The sequence below is a fragment of the Cygnus olor genome, chromosome 17 (genome assembly GCF_009769625.2).
Source record: "Cygnus olor isolate bCygOlo1 chromosome 17, bCygOlo1.pri.v2, whole genome shotgun sequence".
Classification (NCBI taxonomy): Eukaryota; Metazoa; Chordata; class Aves; order Anseriformes; family Anatidae; genus Cygnus; species Cygnus olor.
Genome location: NC_049185.1, coordinates 12,476,577 through 12,495,914, shown reverse-complemented (window position 1 = coordinate 12,495,914; position 19,338 = coordinate 12,476,577). Strand labels below are relative to the sequence as shown.

The 19,338-nt window shown below is 41.2% G+C and overlaps 1 protein-coding gene and 1 long non-coding RNA gene across 3 annotated transcripts; one reads left to right on the top strand and one right to left on the bottom strand.

The window, feature by feature from the left end:
• Positions 1–2,932: 2,932 nt before the first annotated feature.
• LOC121079746 (P2X purinoceptor 7-like) lies at positions 2,933–18,964 on the bottom strand. The gene is made up of 11 exons (XM_040577392.1): positions 18,693–18,964; positions 17,818–18,060; positions 15,488–15,842; positions 13,728–13,860; positions 13,140–13,211; positions 12,195–12,267; positions 11,130–11,226; positions 8,015–8,095; positions 7,335–7,464; positions 6,780–6,910; positions 2,933–3,450 (listed from the first exon to the last, which is right to left on the bottom strand). The coding sequence occupies exons 3-11, from the start codon at positions 15,610–15,612 to the stop codon at positions 3,297–3,299; spliced, it is 996 nt and encodes a 331-aa protein (XP_040433326.1). The 5' UTR covers positions 15,613–15,842; positions 17,818–18,060; positions 18,693–18,964; the 3' UTR covers positions 2,933–3,296.
• Positions 9,498–15,480, top strand: LOC121079750. 2 transcript variants are annotated; one of them, XR_005825163.1, is made up of 3 exons: positions 9,498–10,260; positions 12,561–12,854; positions 14,478–15,480. It is a non-coding gene; the product is annotated as an uncharacterized LOC121079750 (long non-coding RNA). The 2 variants fall into 2 exon arrangements; XR_005825164.1 differs by lacking the exon at positions 14,478–15,480 and adding an exon at positions 13,653–13,717.
• Positions 18,965–19,338: the final 374 nt, after the last annotated feature.

Here is a 19,338-nt window from a genome sequence, read left to right as displayed (position 1 = left end):
AACTGCTGGTTTAGCTCAGAGAGAACAAAGCTTAGTTGAAAGGAGTGCAAAATATACACGTTACAATCCTTCTCACTCCATTTCTACAAAAATAGAACATGGCCAAGTACAACAAAAAGAACTGAAAAGGTGTTGGAGCACAGATTAATCTACCCTAAATTTGCTGTTCCTTGGCTGTGGCCTTATGCATCACTGTAAAAAGCAACTTGCACTGTGTTGCATTCAGTAGGAGGAGGTGTAGGAGGCAAGGCCTGTTTGAAGCTAAGAGCAAACAGGAGGACAAAGACTAACATTAAAATTCAATGAATATGAATGAAATGCCTGAAAATATTAGACAAAGATGGTAAAAGTACTTTCCACTGTAATTCCTGATTTAAGGTAAAAGGGCCAATACAAAGAGAACAGCTGGGCTTTTCAGAAAATGCTTTCTCTGTGCCACTGAAATCTAAAATAAGCCTGTTTAATATGGACAGACTGTGAGGCCTTTAACAGCAAGTTATGAAAATGCATACTCACTGGCCTCTTTCCAGAACCTCTGATCCAGGGCTGCAGCAAGGTGGTGAGGCTAGGGGAGAGAAATGCTCAGGACCATGTCTTCAATTGATCTCTCTTTTGGACTTCCTTCTTTCAGGGGTCATGCTTTTAGATGGTTCTTGGCTCCATCTTATTTTCAGGGTGCTGGTTATCTCCTCACTCGTCTGGGAGTCTGGCACACACCAAAGCAAAGACAGGAGAGCTGGAACCTCTCACTAAAATGTAGCCCTAAGAGTTCACCCCCAGAGGCTACATTTCTAAACCACACGGGGTGAGTCACAGAGTGAAACAAAGGCAGAAGTCCGTACTTTAGCTCAAGATATGTGTTCCTCTAAGCCAAGCAGTAGGCAACAGTCCCTCTCTAATGACAATATACAGGAATTGAGCTGCACAGCAAAGATTTTGGGAAGTCACACGCTTTCTTTTTCTTCTTCTTTTACATGTTTAAAAAAAAAAAAAGTTCTATGAAAGAAAACGAAGGTTAAATGCCCAAGGTAAGCCACAGCATGAGCTCAAGTTGTGCTGCTTCCTCACTCTATCTTAAAACCAGTATAGTTGCCATCTGCTTTGGGATAAGTACTTCTAATCACCCCTCTGCAGCAACTTGGGATGACAGTTCTGTCTTCCAGCTCAAAAGAGCCAAAACGCCAGTGAATATACTGCTTGTAAGCAGCATGACGTAGCTGATTGCTGGTATTGTCACCTGTCAGGTCCAGAAAGGGGTCTTTGTAGAGAAGAGCTTTATTCAGGGTTCCTCTAGACAGCACCAGCTTCTTAAACCAATAGGTGGTTGTGATGCATGACCCATCTGTCCTGCGGCAGCAGAGCTGCTCATGGGACTTCTGCATCAGATTGCATTGGCCACAGCAGCACCACCTGGGGCACTCTGGAGAACGGGTGCTTTGCATTAGCCAACTAAGCTGAGATTCTCCAGTATCACAGTTCTCGTTGGACTCATTGGTGAAGAAGCTGCAAGGATCACTGAATTTCACAGGGTGATTCTGCAAAGCAATTCCCAACATAAATTAGATGATAAAGCATTGCTGCTGTTTCATCCATCTGCAGAGAGAATTTACAACAGTGATCCTCACCACTGGGTCTTTCATTTGACACAGCACAATAAGTATAATGATGATAGATCAGCAGATCTGGAGGAGGATTATCTTTCTGTGTTGCCAACGCCCACCCTTGCAAAATCGAATTGACACCTTACAAGTTGTTTCAACACCAACACACTCCCACTAGCACATGCCCACTACAGGAAAGCAGCAGTTTTTAGCTGACTCTAGAAAATACATCCTCTGGTCACAGGACTTACTAACTTTAGGGGGGCAATAGGAATCCATTTTTAGTCCCTCAGGATCTAATCTAGAAATATGGGGAAGGGGAAATCCAAATCAGTTTGAAATGACATTCCTCAGTTCTCCTTTCTGAAGAGGGAATCCCAAAGGTTAAGTGTCTGCCTTTACCTCAAAAATGCTGCCTTCAGCATACTGCAAGCTTGTTTTCAGAGGCTTCTTTATCAAAATAACATGTGGCTCATCAACATAGGACACAAGCATCACCTGTAGAGCAGAAGAAATGAGCACTGTCAGCTGGAATAGTTACCTAGAAAACTGGGGATATAGCACAGAGTTCTGCACTGGGTTCTGCAGTCTGCACTCCAACAACAGTTCTCTGTAACTGCATGCTGTAAGGGTAGATGTATCCCAGTATTTGGGATAGCAAGGATATGGGCAGCAGCAGGGACAGACAAAGCTAAGAGGAAGAGATGTTATGGAACTAACTGTAGCTAACTGTAGGAGTGCAGTTGTGCAGGGCTTTTATGTGGAGAGTTCATCTTTGCCCTTCTTTAAAAACCATGTGTCTAAAATGCTGGGGAATTAGTAGATGTACCCAAGAGAAATAATCATTAATGCCTTGAAAAAGAGGAAGAGGAAGTTCAGGTTGGCAGGGAAGAGGCTCTCCTAAAACCACAACTGCAGGCTGCACGCAGGGTGCAGAAGAACAAAGCCCAAGCAGCGAAGCAGGAATGAACCACGCAGCAATTATGAAGGGTTTGATCTGCTGCATTTGTGTGCCTACTGAACAGCAATTTGCATTCTTTACCTGTTTTGGCTCCAGCACGGTCTCATACTTCTTCCTGATTATATTATCACAGAGTGGTATTTTGCAGCAGCGGGAGCAACTGTATAAGTTAAAACAGATTTCTATGGCAGTAAAAGCCTGCACAAGAAAGAAAAGCAAGTAGTGATTCCACTTTCTTAATGAGACTGGAGTTCTCCAGATCTGGCTCCGTTAACACAAAAAACAAGTCTCTCACCAAACCAAAATAGGTGATTGTGGATCCAATGAATGTGAAGAGTTCAACGCTTCTAAATTTTCCACCCTAAAGGAAGCATAAAAGAATATCTGGGAAGCAAGATCTATAACCATTCACTCATCTGAATGCCATTTCTCTTTTTGTCCTTTTACAATGATTCATTCATCCAATCCCAAGATTACATAAACTATCTCTAACACTTAGCAGGGGAAAATAAGCAATTCGAGAGGGAAACAGTGGTGACACACAGGGTTCATGATAGACAAGATACTTGTTATTCTTTGTCTAAACAACAATCCTGCCTCTCTCAACCCTGCTATTTCATTCTCAGCTTTATTCTCCTATGCCAGTTGAGTTTAGATCTACTAATCTGACATGACTCCCATTCCAGAATGATGGACAGAAGAAAGGGGTATATGTATATATGGCAGACGTAGGACTAAAGAAATAGTAAGTTTTCTTCTCTCCTCCCTCCACAAAGAAAAACAATTGCATTTACTGTGCCAAAGACGAAGATATCAAACCGTATTCCATAGACTCTGAAAAGGGTTCGCTGCTCCTTTCCATTTGGTAGCTTGTAGTACCTTGCAAATCTGCAAAAGAACAAATGAAGATGGGAGTGGCTTCCCTAGGGAATACAATGATACAAAGTTGTAGAACACAAAAGGGGGCATAGTTTCTTTTGCCTTCTTCCTTACAGCCTTCTGAAATGCTGGAAGAAGCATTCAGGAAGAGTTCATGAAGCCAGCTTCAGAGCCGGCAGTCTAAACTAAATTAATACACATGTATGTAGAGATTTAAGCAAATTAAAAATCTAGCTAAGGTCTACGGAGTGTTTTGCTATCACAGTTCAAATCAGAACCTAAAGCTACAGAGAGAAGTTCAACCACAGGTAAAGCAGTTAGAAAACCCTAGCAAGGATACGTGAGGAACTGGCAATGGCAAAAGTGCCAGTGTTCTTAAGCCTTTTAATGCTACGTTATCCACTACCTGCTCTGAACTCCTGAGGACACTTCAGCATGCTGGATTATCACTCATTTCCAACTCCTTAATCAGCAGAGAGTGCCAAGAATCACATGGGCCTTTATGAACTTCCAGTTTCTTATTCTATCAACAACATGACCCTCCTGATGCACAGCTCACATCAGCTTATGGATCAATAAACAGTCACAGAGCATGCAACAATGAGATCTTTTTCAAGCCTGACAATGAAAAGCTGGCAGTACAGACAAAATCACTACATTCAACTGAAAGACTTACTAAAACACACAATGGCACTAATTCTCAGCTTCTGAAAACAATACCTGTACGTCTTTTGCCTCAGACTTGCTGTCAGGACTTAAAATGCTGTGTTGTTCTTCACTGGTTTACTTGAGTGATCTCTAAATCCTCTTCTCCTTCATTTAGATAAATAATTTGAATTGCAATTTGCTGAGCTAAAGGGCTGCAAGGTTAGTTCCGTGGGTGTCAGATACTCACAGATCACTCTGTCATTGTTAATCAAAATTTGTTTTTATAGTTGGCTGCCTGTTCAAGTACAAGAAGAGTAACTGTGTTTAAGAGGATATGTCTAGCATAAATACTATCAGCTCAGCCTTCTGATTTCTAGTGTCCTGGTTTACTCATTCAGATTATAGAGACACCTAAAGAAAAAAATACTTTTTCCTCCTTTCTTTACTCTTTGGATTCAGTCCCTGCAGCTCTGCTTTGCCATTTGATGCTAACAAACCAGCCCAGAGCAAGCTTTTACTTGATTCCGCTCTGTCCTTTGCATTCCACTCCAAGCTAAGTTTGGCAGACTTTTAGAATGTTCTTAATCAGAGTTCCCTAGATCATTTGCTTCCCATTCACAGAGATACGATTTGAAATTCTCTGAGGGAAAGTCACTCAGAAAAACGTGTTCTGCTTTCTTCTTGCTTGCACAGATATTAAATACCCTTTTCGCTGGTGCTGAATGGTTCCAAAGTCTGTGGCCAATGCATGTTTTACCAGCCAGCTCTTAGCCTCCAAAGCCTGCAGGTCATTTAGGCTTTATTTTAAAGTTTTCCTAACTGTTTTCAGGATCAGAGGTTTTCTCTAGCCCCCATGGTAGAGGTTATTTCATATTTCTTCTTGATGGCATACAAGCTTTCTTCTCTGTAACAGCTTTGTGCTCAGAGCTGACCTGTTGGGAGCTTTCTTGACCCCTATCTGAAACTTTGCTTCCTTGCACCTCAAATACTTGTTTCTTTTAGAAAGCTTACATGTTCCCATTTAAGTCTATCACAAAATTTCCTTTGGAACTGAGCTGAAAGCAATAGGACTCCATGCAGACTGGTTATAACCTGCCCAGAGTCCCCAGCTGGCCTGCAGGGGAAGCAGTGTTCTATAACCTGTTTCTTAGGGTCTTTTCAAAGTTTTCTTCTGCTACTGGTCTCTGCTAGCTTTGGGATGCTGGGCTGGATGGACCTCTGCTCTCATAGTATGTTACATTCTTATGAAATGCCACACTGATTAATAAAAGTTTTCTTGAAATATATTTATTGTAGGATCATTTCCTTTGGGTAATTCTACTGAAATCAGCAGCTGTTTATACAAGTTTGCATACACCAGCTCAACACTGTGGCAGAGTTTGTGCACGTTCTTCCCTGAAACACCCGTGGCTATTTTAAATAGTATTATGTTCAAACTATTCATCGTCCTTCAACTTTCACTGGTTTCACTTTTTGAATTGCTGCACAGACCTACTCTGTTCCTCTTTTTTTAAATTTTGCAGACATCAGAGAATGGCTTTCTTTTGCCAATAAAACCCCTTGATTAACAGCTATAGAATCAGGCCATCTGGATGTTGTCTGGTGTTCTGCACACTCTCCCAGCAGGCTTGCCTGTGTTCTCAGATGAAGCTCACTTCCTGGATGCTAGAGTTTACTTCCTTTCAGCACACATTTCAACTGAACCGCAGCAAAATAATCTTTACACTGGTATTTTGATGCTTAAAAGACAACAGGATTTCGGGCAAACCCATTCTTGGCATTTTGACCCTAGCTGTCAGTCTGATACTAATATCCTCAAAACTACTCCAGTCTTCCTACAAAAGCCTCCTAAGAAATCCCCTTTTCCTGCAAAAATCTATTGAACAGAAACATTGCTGGCCTCAGCCTTGTAGTACTGTCTCACTTTTAACTTGTCTTCTCCCCCATCTCCTGTCTGTGGTTGTCAGCCCAGAGGGAACACCTGTTTGTTCCTTGTTTGCACAGCTCCAGCAAAATGCAGCTTTGACGTATATTGGCGGCTCTTTGACAGCTAAGACACTCACGCTAGCATCACCAACGTATGAAAACCCACAATAATAACCAAAGTCAAAAAGTGCTGTTACACAAAAATTTTGTCCTAGATCTGAGGGATAATTTTAATTTTAAACACGCTGATATGCATTTGATAAATTGTGTAACTATTTAGAACTAGAGTCACATCAAGATTTTTTGTCAGAATTTCTCTTAAGTCTGCTGTATGTACACAGAATCGAATGCTCTAATTTACTTTTAAATAAATCTTGATTCAGTGAACTGTAGAGTTACCCAGATGTAAGCAAAACACTTTATTTTATATAATTGCCTTGGGAAACTCACAAATTTAAGTAGTTTCAAGCTTCAATTGCCATATGGTAGAACCTGCCCAAACTATTTTCTGTGTTAGCTCCCAGAATACTTGTAGGAAACTTCTAGGCCTTTCAACACAGAAATAAAACCTCCTACCACACAACCATGCTCATCTGGAAAATGACCATGATAATACAACTGCAGTAACTGCAAGTTAAGGACATGAGTACTAAAGCAAAGCTGAATCAAATGTTCTGTTGTTCCAAGCTGTCATTCTCCACACCTCATCACATCTTTGCTTCAACTCAGAAAACACCCTACTTGCTTCATGTAACATTTTTTACCTGAAGCTGAATCCAGGGTATTGGCTTCTTGTTTTGTCATCAAGGCGGCGGAAACCATACTCTGGACTGCAGTAGTAAGACCAGCTGTCTAAGTTACAGTCCCATTTAATCTCAATGGCAATTATTCCTCCCTAGAAACAGAAAAAGTAAGTGTGAGGACTAGTGTGAACTTTTTAATGCCAAATAGAAGCCACCATTTTTGCCAGTCCGACTTTTGGATAATATTTTCCTGAAGCAATGTGATTTATGATGTGCTTTTGTAGAATCGAAATATGATCATGAGTGACAGCCTTATACAGGACCTATTTAAATGAAAGGTGGTACAAGGGCCTCTACAAGCTACAGTAATACAAACCAAATAGTATCAACTCTGTCAACGCGGGTCTCATCCTGTGAGATGGTAAACACATTTATTTTTTAAAATGTGAGATTATGTTGCTTCTCAATCAGTTTCTAAACCTAGAACAATTCCATTACATGGCAGACAGCAAAATATGCAGGAAGAAAAAGAAAAATTTTCACACTGACCATAAAAAAAAAAGTAGTATCACAGACCTTTACTGCCACCTCTGAAAAGTTCTCTTTTGCTTCCTGAAGGATATCTCCCAGACGGAATATTGGACAGAGTGGGGAAGTTATCTTGTTGAATGTGCAGGAAGAATTGAAATTTGGTGAAATATTTTGTCTGTGAAAAACACATAGAGTTGTTTAAATTTAAAAACAAAAGCTGGAGCAGCAATAAGTACAGCTAAGGGACCTCACTCTTACTGGAAGCTGTGTTAAATGTGCTCAGATTGTACTTACATGAGTTTTTGTTTTCACACCTAGCAGATCTATATTTCCCTAAGTGGGATCTACAAATCAAGATGAATTCTTTACTCTTTGAATATATCACAAGCAAAATTTACCTGCGTAAACTAAATATTTTCACCTTATAATCTGGATCACACAACCGTTACATTGTATTTTAGACATTTTACCCCAACATAAACCAGTATATCTGAACGAGCAATTTTATTGTCCTGTGCCTGGGAGGCTGTGATCCCAACCTCTTCTATTTCTCTTGGTTCCTGAAGAATTAATAGGACTAGAGACTTAACAGCTGTTACTCATGCAGATAAAGCCCTGAAGACAGCCTTTCTGAGTAACGATGGTTATGGGCCATTTTACACAATCCTTTCTTTAGAGCACAACCACTCACTCTTCAGAAAGCATTCAGGAATGTTTGCACTTACGTGATGTAATTAAATTTTGGGAAGTGAATGTTGTTCTTTATTAGCACTGTGAAGTCTTCAGAACTCCTCAGAACAGCAGGCCTAGAAGAGAAACATCAAATGAAGTAACTTCTTGTACTTAAATGCATCAATTAATGCTATGCTAATTTATTACCTGGAAAATTGTCAGTAGGAAGAATATTTTGCTGAGAAGATTGAAAAGCAGAGTTAAGTGACTCAGGGAACCAAGAAAGATAAAGGTCATTTTCTTAGTTTTAGGTATAAATTGTTCTCTCCCTCTTGCTCTTGCTTGTGTGGGCTGAGCCTAAATGTGTGCTACATGCAGCTAAAATATGATCTCACAAGACTTCTCATATAACTCTCGCTACAGAATAGTAGTAAGAGTTTATACTATTTGACAGCTGATTATTTCTGCACAATGAACAGGCAGTTTCATTGCTGGTCCCCGCAGACAGGTGGCCATTTATGCCAGAGCTGCACAGCTAGTAAGAATATAAGAATGAGCCATGCTCACATTCCTAGAGGATGTCTCTGGAAGTCAGGTGTCAATCACATCATCAAAGGTTGTTCTGCCTTTCTAGCAGATATCAGTTTGAGGGCTTACCCTGCAGACTGTGGGGAGACAGTGGTTTGTGTCACTAAATATGTTGCTGAACTGCAAACTCAATGGGGAGCAGGCTGCCAGTCCTACCCTTCCTCAAGAGTCATTTCTCTGAAGCTAATGTGGCAGGAAAGAAGGCACTTTCCTACAAGTTGCCAGCTGAGTAACCTTGGCCTAGATTGCATGAGACAATCTCTGCTATACCCCAGGACTTGCCTGGGCTATAGAAGAGTAACAGATGCAATTTTTAGCATTATATGTCTTGCATAGGGACAATGCTGGACTGGAATATTCGCACAGCTCTGTTTTGAAAATGAGTCAGGAAAATTTTAATCTTCATCAGGACAGCCATTCCAAGGGGTGTAAACAGTCTTCAAAGCAGTCATCCATATCAAGGACAGTGCTTCTAAGCATCCAGTATTTTTCCTATCATTGCACTTTGAGCAATGCCTCTGCATCAGAGATCTGTGATGACTAGAAGCACATTAGTTGGGTGACAGGTTCCATGAAGGACATCTCAGAGCATCTCCTAACAAAGTCAATGAATGAGAGACATGGCTGCAAACTAATTTAATGCTTGCAGATACTATCTGGACATAAGAGCTTCTGAAGAATTTCAGTGTATAACAGTCAAGACATGAATAATGTATGTTAACTGTTAAAGAGCTAAAAATGAATGAACCTATAATGTGGAACTGTCTGTAACTCATCCACTGGGAGGCATCTGAAATCTGATCCAAAGCTCTTCTGGAAAAGGTGGTGTAAACACCTATCCTTGGGCCAGCTAATCTGACAACTGTGCCCTGTCTCAGGCAGAAATGAACAATCAAAAATAAAAGAATCTTCTTGCCAAAATGCAATAGCTTTGTTTGGCTCCTTTGTTCAGCTCCAGCCATAACTAACGGGAAGGAAAAGGAGTACTCCTGTATAGCTCATGAAACTTATCTTTCAAAAGAATTTGGACAATAAAGACAATCAGGGGTGTAACCAAAACCCAACATTGCTCCCTCAGTATCTCAACCAGACGGCAAAACTTCCTGGGCTCTGACCTTTCTCTTATATATTGTTCTGGTAGCAAACAAACACTCAGCTTTGCTATTTAGCAATTCCTCCTTTTTTCCTTGCCAATGAAACTTGTGAAGGAACCTTTTACATCAGAGGTTTGGATCAAACCTCTCATCCATTATTTTTGGTCCCTGGTAGTGATCAACTACTGGCACTGTAGAGGAAGATTAGGAAACAAGACAGAATGTGTCAACTGTGCGATGTAATAAACAACAAAATTCCCTTTGGAACACACAGCAGTAAGCCTACACAACATGACATTTGGAAATGACTGGCAGTCACTGAGACTTTATAAAAAAAACCTAAGATTCCAATAGCTCAGGAAGCTCATGCATATCTTTCCAGGATGCTGTATGAACAGTAATACCCTTCCTGTTTCTGGACAAAGCCTTTCCAGATCACAGCTCTGTCTGCAGAATTGAATTGCACTTCCTTTAAAGAGCTGAAAAAAACTCAAAAGTTGCTGCAGGAAGCATTGTGAGCCCTGGATGGAACCTGGCAGCGGAAAAACTGCTCAGCCTCTGACTTAGGGAAAAGATGGGATATATACACAGAATCATGCTTCTATCTTTTAAAAGCAGTGAGTTAATGGAAGTGGTAATTGACCTGGTTTCTTACATGTATATTTCAAAAGCTGGTTGAGAGAAGCTAAAATTGATTAGTCATCCACTCTCTTAGAGCGTAATTTCCATCATCTCTGTAGAAATCAAAACGATTATAAAATTTCTTCATGCTTTGGCTGATACAGAAAGAAAATGGACCAGTTTCTTCTTGGAACACTGCACAGTTATGTGATTACAGAGAAAGATGGCCACAGGGTCCCTCCATTCCACTCTCTGGGTCACAGCAGCATTGTTCCCCAGGGTCTTTTTCCTACAGTTTTCTTCAGCTCACTATTACGTATTGCCAGCATTGAGGTTTTCATCACCTGCCTAGAAAGGATGAAGATGCTGTTCTTCAGTCTGGAGAGGACCCCCAAATGCTACCGTGCAGCACAGACAATCGATCCAGTGCTACAGTTCTGAGTGGTGGAAGCAACCTCGCTGTGGTAAATGCACCCACACGGAGCTTCTACACCCCAGAGCACTGAGCCTGGCAGAAGAGAAACCCAAGTCAGGAAACCTATCTTACACTTTCCTTGACATTTGAATTCATGATCTAAATGCCTCTAGTGAACTCAAGATGAGCCTGTGACGTCTACAATTATTTTTGTGGAAGCTGCATGATGTTACAAACTGGAGGCTCTGGCTTCACTGCAGAATCAGCAGGACAATTGTAGAAGTAATTCATTTAGATATAGTAAGCATTAACAGTATGGCTATGAAGAAAATAGCTGTTTTACATACATGAGATCTGTACGTGCCTGAGCAAAGTGATTACCCTAAAATTGTATGACTCTGTCAAAGAGAACCCTTTTTTGACAAAAAAAAAAATATATTTTTTACTTACACGGGGGGGTGTTCCTCCATTGGCACAGGGCACCATGCCATGATCTCACAGGTTTTAAGAGTTGCATTATACCACACACATTTTCCTGTCTTAACTCCTGTAGAGAAAGAAGCTCTTATTCAGCAAACACAAGAGTTTTGCACCATATAGACAGTTTCCACATGGCAGTGGATTCCTCCTTAAATGTAAAGCAGAGATTTTGACATTACAGATTCTTGCAGCTTTCTTTTCAGGACCAAATCATGGTCCTGCCACACATCATCAATCCTTATTTAGCCCTTTACTTGGGTCAACAACACTTGTTATTGTTTGGACTGAGGATGAAGTACTTTCCTTCAAAGTTTTACATGAAGTTACATATCTGAGTCTTGGTATAAACTGAGAAATTAACTTTTTCAGTCAACTGAATTAATTAACAGTTAATTAAACAATTAACAAGTTTAATTCAACAATATAAGCAAATTAAACAAGGATATAAGGGTAAGCAGAAAACCTTAATTCTTTCTACATTCCCGGAGAGTCAGCATTTTTTGAGTGCCCTGCCTTTACCAGCTAAAGCGCTAATTCAGCCAGAAGCCTGAATTCAGGAATCCCAGCACTACAAAGAACTCACATAGCTGATGAAAACTGTATGATGTCTTTTAGACAACTGGCCCTCAAAAAAGGACAGAAGTCATTGTCTTATTCTGAGAACTACCTATCATGGGGATGTTACAGACCCTTCAAAAAGATCCTGTAGTCACTCCCCTTGCTGAGCAATCACGGACTTCAATGGGAGTGACTGGGAGACTGGCCTTCATTCACATCATGGTCTGCACTCCTCTTTACATTTGCCCTTCCTCTGCTCCTTTTCACTGTTTCTCTTTTTAGAAAGGGCATATACAAAATGGTAAGAACTCTGTTTTGTCGTTTCAAAAATAGGTTATCAGATATCTCTCAGGATTCTGTATTGTTCTACTGCAATTCTTCTCCAAGTTGGGACTTGTACATTCTGCACTGGTCAATAATGCAACAGAAGGTAGTACCCACAAACAATATTTCAATCTGAAAATGTCATTTACCTACCATTACCGTGGATATCTGCACTCCCTTTTTCACAGGACTTGTCTGTAGAGCAGATAGCTTTGGCAAAGGGAGCCTGAAAAAATGACATAAAAGAGCAATATAAATATATTCCTCTCCATACCTATGTAAAAAGTCTTTCTTAACTTCAATACAAAAATAGTAAATAATAAGAAAATAATGCAGAGAAAGTATAACCCTTACTTATTATTATGCTTATAACGAGCAAAAGGCTAAGCTAGCTAAAAAAAAAAAAAGGAAAACAAAGTATTTTTCTCGCTTATATTAACACTTTCCTTTATTATGTCCTTTCCTGTACTACTAGGTGCAATAAATCTAGTACTGGACTATTTCTTTGTTTACTAACAGCTCCATAAACTTTTGCCAGTGAAAGTCAACTTGTGTTTAGGAACTACTCTGCAAAGTCCCACTTCTAAGCCAGCCAGATGAATGAAGAGGAGGGCTGCAGCTGACTACCACGTTTGGGCTACACAAAGGAAGGAAGGGAACACAGAAACGAGCAACAGCAAGAGCACAATACCAGCAGAGAAGCTGACAGCACTTCTCTAACTCCATCATCCCTTCAGGTTTTTCTCAAGACCAGCAGCAAAGCCAGAGAAGCTGCACTGGCCTGAATGTCACCACTTCCTGAAAGTGATGCAGGTAGGTTTGGCAAGGTCATTGCTACGAGGCAAAGTCACAACTGACAACTGAATCCCCAAGAAACACCAGAGTAGGGGAAAGAAAAGGAGCAATTAAACTAGATTTTGCATGCTTTCTGTTGAGATACAAGCATTAAGAGCAGCAGTATTTGCTTGCACAGGATGGTCCCAAGGGCAGTCCGCTCTTTTACATCAACATTAACGTTTGCTCCTAACTACTGTCTATTTGTATTCAATACCATCATCCTAAATACAAATTACCAAATATATATATATATATATTTACCTCAGGGCATCTCCCTTGAAGCTGGTTGTCTGTCTGAATGATGTTGGTCATCACGAAAAAAGAGTCTCTTGACTACATGGAGAAAAGAATATGAATGACTGAAATTTCACAGACTTGTTTCAGACCTCAGAGCATCACCTGGAAGGACAGTGAGGCTGTTTCTGCTCTACCACCCCCCTAACAGACATTAAAATTCAATCTGGCTTAAACAGGGACATCATCAGGGCATAAATGAGCAACCAGGGCAAAAAGGCGACGATTTTTTATTTTTTAATCTGGCATTGCAACCAAGAAAAACATGCTGGCACTAACTAGTAATGATACTACTGTGTTTAGTACCGCTATACTGGAATAAATCTGTTGATTTTGTAAAAATTCATAACAAATAGCACCACAGAATTATCATAAAAAAGAATAATCCTTTTCCTTGTACTGGGGAAGGAAGGGTAGATTTGGTTTGGTAGACTGCTGTCTCAAATGTAAAGTCCCCTTTAATGTTGCTGCTCATTCAAGGAGAGACATATCAGGAAAAAAAACAGATGCACCAACAGAAGTTGAATATTATGCTGGCATTAAATTAAGACTTGCCTGCATTGGTATGGCATATTCTGCTGTATCCCAGATCCTGCTGAGTGTATGAGCCACTCCCTTCACACTAGTGCGAACTGAGCTGGTAACTTCTTCCTTCTCCTGATAGCGCTTGTGAGCGATGAGGGTATAACTGGCCAGATTAAACAGAAAGAACAAGTAAACTCATAAAAATAAAATTGGGTCAGGTTTTTTGTATCATTTTTGGACAAAATGCACTGCAAGATAAAGTCAGACAAGAATTTTCAAGTAACTGAGAGCCCTTTGGTGTGAGACAGATGCATCATCTGGGCCAAAGTCTTCCTTGGATTCACCTTTGCAATGTTCAGCTTTGTCAGGAATGAGTTCAAATACACACAGAGAATTTCTATTTTCACAGCATTTATGCTATAGACAGCATTAGGTCACATCCTAGTCCTTCAGATGCCATTTGTGAAACACCAACTAACTACAAGCGGGCTTGATGTCATCCAAAAACTTTTGCCCATGCTGCATTACTCTACCTAGACTTTGACCTTTTGTGTCACAAACAGTAGTGTCCTCTGTACATTTGGGGTCTATTTATATATATATATATATATATTTTTTTTTTGGGGGGGGGGAGATTAAAATACTTAGTCTTTAACTTTCCAGAGTGAGTACTTTTGCATGTCATTCTGATTGCTTTAAAAATCTTGTCCTAACGCTTTTACTTCCTCGTGTATTGTGTGTGTTAATAATAGAAAGTCATCTCTGTTTTTATGCTGACAGGGAAGTCATTTCGCTCATCTAAATTTCATGAAAGAACTGACAACTCTGAAAACTATTGTATGTTCAGAAGGTAGTTTCCACACTACATAAAAGCGCCATAAAAGGTTTGCTTTGAAAAACAAGCTGGTTGCATAGCCACAGGAGCCAGCACCGTTTCAGTTTAACAACAGACTCTTCTGGAGGGGATAAAAGTTCCTGAAGGACAGAAACAGAAAGCAACCGATCGATGCTCCTTCATTTATAGTGTCTATTATAACAGTATTTCAGCCTTTTCCTTCTGGAGAACAGCACTTTGGGATAATCGTGCGTTTGGAAATTGCCAGTAGGAGCCCAGGTCTGAGCAGCAGTAGGTGCTTGCATTTCCTGCTGAATTGATTCTTACTGAGATTACAATCAGTGTGCTCAATGTCCTGGCATGTTGCCCTCCCGTAAGAAAGAAACCAACCATCTAAATTTGCAGACTTTGTTCAGCAAAGACTTATCACTGAAAACAGCCCTACTTTGGGAGCAAAGAGGAAAATCTGCCCTTTAGAGGCAATCAATTACTGCATATTCCTAGAACACCTTATTGTTCTTGAAATCTGCTTCAAGGGCTAATTGGCTATTTCATCTGTTAGGTGTATCTAACCCTAGATAGGAGACTCTCTCGAACAAGCTCTAATCTCAGAAACACTGGTGTAAATCTGAGATTTTTCAATGCAGGTAGTATGGTTTTAACAGAAGAGAACTGAAAACAGCACAGCAAGAAATGAAACTAAAAGCATTTGTTAGTAGAAATTCAGCTCTGTCCTAGAAACCCCACCCTGTTAAGTAACCTCCTGTGCCCAACTCCCACCGCCACGTTCCCACTGCCACATCCATCTTCCAAAAACAGCCCAACACCAAAACAATGGTCTTGAGTTGCTGCCACAGAACTCAAAGCACTGAAAGCCAAGTTGCAAGCCAGACAACCCACGAAACAAGCAACATTTCTTAGTGTACAACACCATGTCCCATCACCCTGCACTTACCAAACATATATGGCAATAACTACATAAATGAACCACTTCACGCATACACATCCAATGCTCTGAAAGCGGATCAATTTTGGAGAGTCATAATGAAACGGATCCTTCAGCCTGCCACACAAGACCATTGTTAGCACTTCCTTTGAAAACGAAGTTTCTGAAAACTGCAACTGGTTGGTGCTGTCTTCTACTACTGCATCCTTCTCAAGCCACACCACTTAAAGGTACAGGCAGAAACCCATGCGAGTACCATGGTTCCCCAGGCCTTCTACAGAAAGGCAGGCAGTGGGTCAAGGACTGATATTAATCACAACTAATATGAAGAAACGGCAGACAGGATGCCAAACACCTTCTTTACCTGTCCAGAGAAGGAAAAGGACAAATTAACCTCTGTTTTAGCTTTATAAAATAAGGCGAATTCCACTAAAAAGTAGTCTGATTCAGCCTGTTGACAGAAAAACAAGCTCTTTGCAGCCACCCACGTTTATGTACGGCAAAGACAGTTTTCAGAGAGGGAAGATTTTTTGAATTCTCTTCAACTGAGTACCACTAGTGTAAATTTCTGAGTTCAGACTTTTTTTCAAAGAGAAAAGTCAAAATGCCAGATGCATTAATGCTGCTATTATGGTCCCCAGCTAGGCCAGCTTTCTACAGTTAAAAAATTCTGGTTTGGAAAAAACTGAGAGAATTTCCTGCTAAGTTCTCAAGTCCTACTTGTTCAATGTCTGGGGGAGAACTTCCTTTCACTGAATCAATCCAGACATCAAGCCTGACTTTGAAAGCACTGTGAAGCAGTAAACACTTTCAAGCCCCTGACCTGACTTGAAGAAGGATGGGAAGCTTTTATATTGCTTGAAAGGCTTGATTCTTCTGTGTGAATTCAACACATTTTTTTTTCAAAATGCTTCAGCAGGAGCAGGATTAGGGTTCACATTAAATTTGGAATGACTACCGTGGGTCAAACCACGGGACTGTTAGCACAGGACACTTATTTTGTCTCCAGGAATGGCCATAAATAGATGCCTAGGGAACAACGTAAGGACCAAGGAAGCAAAAAATGATTCCTCCAAATAGTTTCCCAGTCTGTTTGCAACTCAAGGACGTCCTTAGTCAGATAAGCTTTTTTTATATTCAGTAACCTTTAATAAATCTCCCTTCCACTAACTTATCCAGTCTTTCCAGGTAAAATTTTAGCATCTTCAAATCCCTCTAGTAAGCATTTGCACAGCTAACTGCACATAGCCTGGAGTCACAACCATTGATTTTTTTACAGAAGGAGCACAGAATTTCACCCTAGAGCTCCAAAGCCGATTGCTAGCACTGCTTGTCACCTTCTGTCAACAGCACCATCTCTCCTCTGTACTGCCACCTGCAAACAGCACCACCAGCACTCAATCTTTCTGCTCCTCTGAAATCCCATAGACCAAAGGCCTTAAGACACAGGGAAACGGGAAAATGGAAGCTCACTATTTTCTGCCATGGAGTTATTGTGCAGCCTTCCTCACATCACATCCCCTTCCAGTGCACCTTACTCAACATCCCTAAAATGAGCCGATCATTTACAACCCACTCCCTTGGCAAGCTGTGGGTGCGTCACTAGCTCTGGTTTACCTGAGGAGCTGGGTGGCCTCAGCCACCACAAAGGAACCTTGCTGGGTGTCCCTTGTCCACATGTGCATGGGGGAAGCTGAGAGCTACAGGAGCATAAAGGCAGAAGCAGCTGCTCAGATGGTGAGTCCCTGCACTGGGAAACAGCAGTACAGGAAGGTCAAGAGGCTCCTGGCCATGCTCTTCCTGCTCCAGAGGTGTATTCCAGGCACCACTGCAGCTCTTCTCCCCAACAACCATATTAATAGGCATTTGCAAAAATAAACTGGGTTCTGGTTGCACCAGGAGCTGAGCACTGCACTGTGAATTATGCTGCTTGGCTTTCCAGGAGAGGGCACTGCTACATCAACGCGCAGGCCAGCACCTCACTGGAGGAGTCTCCTTGTGCCTTGTATGTCAACAGCCTTGCAACCCCTTGCCCTTGCTCTCAGCATCTCCCACAGTGAACGACACTCTTGCAAGCAGATGCTTTGCCTGAAGCTGGGGCAACTGTAGAGATCAATCTAAAAGGACTGAAACCTGCACGATGCTGGCCTCCTTCCAAGCCTGACTCCCCACCACCCAACACTTTACACCAGTGCAAAGAAGGTGCCATATGCTTCCAGACTGGACAGATGCATATGACTCTCATTTCACAGGGGTGGCAATGATGACACAAGGAGCAGGGCAACAATAAAGCAAGCTTTGGGGACATCAGTGGCCACAAAGATTTTCAGCTTTTTTACCTCAGGTTGCATGGGCCACGGTCCTGTTTGGTCTCAGGATGGTTTTGTGTCAGGTGGGATTCAAAGGGAGTTCAGCTGGCTGACAAAGTCCCTGCTCTGACTGGAGGCAACACAAAATATGCACTTTGGCTCCAGCTTCTGATACTCCATAGTTCCATGCACAAGCTGCTCAATGTGCTGCAAGCCAACCACTGGCATCTGGCTCAGGGGGTCAAGGAGCAGGTGTGAGGCCACTATCTGATCCTGTAAACACAGGAGAAGGAGCTGTAAAGAAGTAGAGCAGTTGAGGTGGGACCTGTAAATCTCATGCTCAGTCTGAGAGAAAAGAAGACTGGATCAGAATATATTAGACTCAGACTAAAAGGACTAGGTTCCTCCCTTTTGTAACCGAAGACCCACACAGAAGCACAAAATATACAAAATCTGCAACACAGATAATGTGTTGGTTTTTTTCCCTCCAATCTTTTACTATTTTAATTCACCCAGAATGCTATGGCTATAGTTGTGATTAAACATTCAGAACCAGACAGGCTTTTTAGCTGTTAGAGTTGTCTTGGATGTTTTTAGCACACAGGAACAGGTCACATTCTGATACAAATATGCTTAATTTTTTGAGACATCAGTGATCATTCCTTATGCTTTCATGGACCACGATCCTTACTGCTACACTTGATATTAGTGACTTCAGCAAGCAAAATCTTGCTACCTAATAACAACCAAAAAAGCTGCTATTGGGAGGAACTAGAAACAGACCTGGGATGCATTTAGGTGCTAGAACAGCCAGATACAAATTGATTTTTAATATAACCCAGTCAGACCTAACTGTACATATAAATAACACAATAGTTATAATAAAAGAAAAAAAACAAGAGGACCTGGATTGCATAAGACAAGCTGCAGTAACTGGTGTCTTTGCTTCCTAAATGCTCTCATTTTCACATTAACGTCTTCCATCTGTTTGGGATCTGAACTCAGCAGCTAGGCCGGATGCATTCATCTTCTTGTCCATGTATGTTCCCATATAAGGTGATCTCTCTTTGCCTGTGGAGCACGATTTCGATTTGCTCAGGTTTCGTTCCACTCTGATTTGCTGGCCTCTATGGTCGAGCTCCTCTTGCAGTTTTGTAAGGCAGTCATCCACACAGCAGTAGCTATAAAGGGAGGAGAAAGTAATGAAGATGTGCTTCCAGATCTAAAGAGACCTAGATAGCTTATTTTGCTCCATTCTCTTTCTTCTGCACACTGCCTCTGCATGATACCCTTTTAATAAGCAGTTTCCGTAAGCCTTTTCCAATCAATATAAAACATGAGCCCTATCCAGAGAATTGGACAGAGCTCCAGGGCAGCACTGTTGTAACAACTCACTTGTCATTAGGAATCTTTGCTTGAAATCCTGTATAAGTCTCCATGCAAACTAACTTGGGAATTTGGGAAATGCCTGCAGAATTATACAACAAATACGTATGAACACTGGCCTTCAGTTCTGTGAGACCTGATCCAGGCATCACATCACGTCAATTA

Bases quoted from the DNA above. Each gene is read 5' to 3' on its own strand.
- LOC121079746 (XM_040577392.1), bottom strand. From the start codon at position 15,612: ATGGTCTTGTGTGGCAGGCTGAAGGATCCGTTTCATTATGACTCTCCA. The intron at 13,861-15,487 runs GTAAGTGCAGGG...TAATCTGGCCAG, and splicing joins GTTATTGCCATATATGTTTG to TTATACCCTCATCGCTCACA. The intron at 7,465-8,014 runs GTAAGTGCAAAC...TGTTTTTCACAG, and splicing joins CCAAAATTTAATTACATCAC to ACAAAATATTTCACCAAATT.